Raw genomic sequence first — 3,249 nt, 5'->3', positions numbered from 1 at the left:
TGTGTCACGATATGAAAATGACTTTTAAAATAACTTATCCTAAGTTCCTCACCCCTTAAAAAAAAGCTTTCAATAAGTTAAAATTTCGAACTTTTCAAAACTTTTTATAACTTTTTTGGTTGTAAAAAAAATACTTCTTAAAACATGTATCAGTTAAGACAAACACTTTAAAAAAAAACAATAACAAATTTACTTATTGACTTTTCTTATCACAAAAACTAATCCAATCTATTTTTAAAAAAATCATGTTTTTCACCGCCATAAGTCAATAAGACATTTTGTCTAAATTTTTTTTTTGAGATTCAAAATGAAATACTAACACCCTCTTTCTCTTCCGGAGTTGGAGAGTTGTTAGAAAAAAATAAATAAAAAGAAAATAAAACATTTTGTTTATTTATCTCTAAATCATTTTAAACAGGAACAATAATTAAAACAATAAAAGTAATCATTCCATTTTATTTGCTTCTTCCCTTTAAAACTGGAGAATAATAAATTATTTTATGTTTTTCTAACTTCCATCAATTTTTTTTCATTGGTTATTGAACTCGGGGGTGTAAATTATAAAAGCAAAACCACGAGGGGTAAAAAGTTCCATTCACTCATTCAGCATCTCCTTCGTTACTTTCCCACGTTCCTCGGACCAAATCCATTCCGATCAGAATACCTCCAGTCAAACAAAAACCCTTTTGATCTCTCGTCTCCCTCTGTTTCTGCGTTTGATTCAATATCAGATATGGGGGTTGGATTATCTATTCTAATCGGATTGAAAGCAGCAATTCTATTCACAATGTTCGTCTATCTAAGAACCCTAGGGTTTACTTTACTATCAGTTCCCTTCTTGTACGCATCTCTAGTATCATTGCTCGTCTCCCTCGCTTCACACCCTTTAATCAATTTACCAATGCTATTAGGAAAAAACACAGACGGATCCTTCCCAATTTGGTCCCTACTCATGTTTAGCCCTTACTTGTATTTTGTCCGAGGGTTTTCAGCACTTCGAAGGTTAAAAAGCAGGGAAGCGCCTTACAGCGAGGTGTCTAAGGGTTTGTACGTCGGTGGGTGGCCTTCTTCGCCGGAAAAAATGCCGCCGGGTAACCCTGCTGTAATAGATTGCACCTGTGAGTTACCCAGGGTTTCTGGTTTATCTAAAAATGGTTATCTCTGTGTTCCAACGTGGGATACAAGGTCGCCGGATCCAGGTGCCATGGAATCAGCTATTCGATGGGCTTTGAGAAAGAGGACTCAGAATACTCCTATCTTCATTCATTGTGCTTATGGTAATTCAAATTCATTTCATCCTTACTGATAGTATACCTCCTGATTAATGATATCATTACACACTAAAATCGTCAATCTCAATAATTGTCATATGATTTCAACTCAGGCCATGGAAGAAGTGTGGCGTTGATGTGTGCTTTATTGGTGGGTTTGGGTGTTGTTGATGACTGGAAAAATGGTGAGAAATTAATCAGAGAAAAACGACCTTATATTCGAATGAATGCTCTTCACCGGAAAGCCTTGGAAGAATGGTCAATGAACCGGTTATCTCCTCCCAAAAATGGATCCAATGCACGTTATTGATTAGGTAATGTCAATTAATCCAAAATTACTCTACTTTATAGTGGTTATGTTAATATGAACATTTCTAAAACTTCGTTTTTTAGTGCACTTCATTGCTTTATAAAACGTACAACATTTGATGCAACTTTGTTAGATGTATCATTAGTTATAATGTGCAAGTAAAGAATTCACAAAAATCCAAGAAACATAGTACTTTATACCACAAGGGCCATTTTGTAATTTGCTTTCTTTATTTGATGGTATACATAACATACTTGGTTATAACATAAACCAAGAATAGAAAGCGAATCCCATATGAGCTTCATTTGAATCTCTATCACTTGGTTGTTTTTCCGGTTTCGCCCTCCGCCAGGTGGCGAGTCCGCATGGCATCACGGGAGGTTAAGAGTTTTTGTATTGCTTCTGAGAGTCGTTTGACCTTTTGACCATGGTTCGATGCTTGTTTGTTTTCTGTGGTTAAATCTTGCTCGTTTTCATGAACCTTGGACTTGTGAAGCCTCATGTATTTCATTTTAGGATTTTTGATGTGTGTGTGTTGTGTGTATTTGGTTGCAATTTATAAGGGGTTTTATGAAGGTGTGGAGATAAAAAGGAAGGATGGATATAGATGGGGTGGTTGTGACTTTCAATATTATATAACAAGTAACGTTACCTCTAGGCTAATTCGTGTATGTATGTTTTTATTATAGAAGGTGGAAAATGACAATGTGTTGTTTATAAAAAGAAAAACAAGAGGTTTTTAACTTTTATGACTTATTAATATGCTTTTACCATATTTGTTCAAGGGTTGATGACTTATTTATGTAAAGAAGTTATGTTTTTACCAAGTTATGCAATAAAGTGAAAAATTCTAACACTTTTTAGTATATAATCATTTTTTTTACAAATTTATATAATAAAGTTAACCACTTAATAATTCATTGCACAAATTGGTAAATTTGATTCGATCAACAACTATCAAACAATTGTTTATAATATAATTTTTTTGATATAAATTATAGGGAAAATACCGGTAATAGTAAAAAAACAAGGGTAATTTCAAAATTTAGACATGAAAATGGACATTTCCGGGTATAGAAATGCATTCCGCGGAGCTACCTCCACGGAGCTCCGCGGAATGGCAAAATCGTAATTAAATCTACGTAGAAAAAAAAAAAAACTCAAGATCCATTCCGCGGAGCTACAGTAGATTCCGTGGAGCTCCGAGGAATGGATCTTGAGGATTTTTTATTTTTATTTTTTATTTTTTTTGTCGCATCGATTATTCGGAGTTTATATTCATTAGTCAATTAATTATTTTCAAAAAAAGATTATCATACTATCATAATCTTTTCTTGAAAATAATTAATTGGCTAATGAATATAAACTCCGAATAATCGATGCGAAGAAAAAAGAAACTCAAGATCCATTCCGCGAAGCTAAAGTAGATTCCGTGGAGCTCCGAGGAATGAATTTTGAGGGTTTTTTATTTTTATTTTTATTTTTTTATTTTTTATTTTTTTTGTCGCATCGATTATTCGGAGTTTATATTCATTAGCCAATTAATTATTTTCAAAAAAAGATTATCATACTATCATAATCTTTTCTTGAAAATAATTAATTGGCTAATGAATATAAACTCCGAATAATTGATGCGAAGAAAAAAAAAAAACTCAATATCCATTCCTT

The 3,249-nt window shown here is 32.9% G+C and overlaps 1 protein-coding gene across 1 annotated transcript; it reads left to right on the top strand.

Annotated features, from left to right (window-relative positions):
- Positions 1 to 583: 583 nt before the first annotated feature.
- On the top strand, positions 584 to 2,238 carry LOC111900763 (uncharacterized). Its single transcript, XM_023896642.3, has 3 exons — positions 584 to 1,277; positions 1,385 to 1,585; positions 1,934 to 2,238. The coding sequence occupies exons 1-2, from the start codon at positions 734 to 736 to the stop codon at positions 1,579 to 1,581; spliced, it is 741 nt and encodes a 246-aa protein (XP_023752410.1). The 5' UTR covers positions 584 to 733; the 3' UTR covers positions 1,582 to 1,585; positions 1,934 to 2,238.
- The last annotated feature ends 1,011 nt before the right edge of the window (positions 2,239 to 3,249 follow it).

The sequence above is a fragment of the Lactuca sativa genome, chromosome 8 (assembly GCF_002870075.4).
Source record: "Lactuca sativa cultivar Salinas chromosome 8, Lsat_Salinas_v11, whole genome shotgun sequence".
NCBI classification, from domain to species: Eukaryota; Viridiplantae; Streptophyta; class Magnoliopsida; order Asterales; family Asteraceae; genus Lactuca; species Lactuca sativa.
The sequence above is the reverse complement of the archived record's forward strand: the minus strand, read 5'-3'. Positions and strand labels throughout refer to the sequence as shown.

What these genes read in the sequence shown, in the direction of transcription:
- LOC111900763 (XM_023896642.3), top strand. Translation starts at nt 734, where the DNA reads ATGGGGGTTGGATTATCTATTCTAATCGGATTGAAAGCAGCAATTCTA. An exon ending in CTTCATTCATTGTGCTTATG is followed by an intron (nt 1,278 to 1,384) that starts GTAATTCAAATT and finishes ATTTCAACTCAG; the next exon opens with GCCATGGAAGAAGTGTGGCG.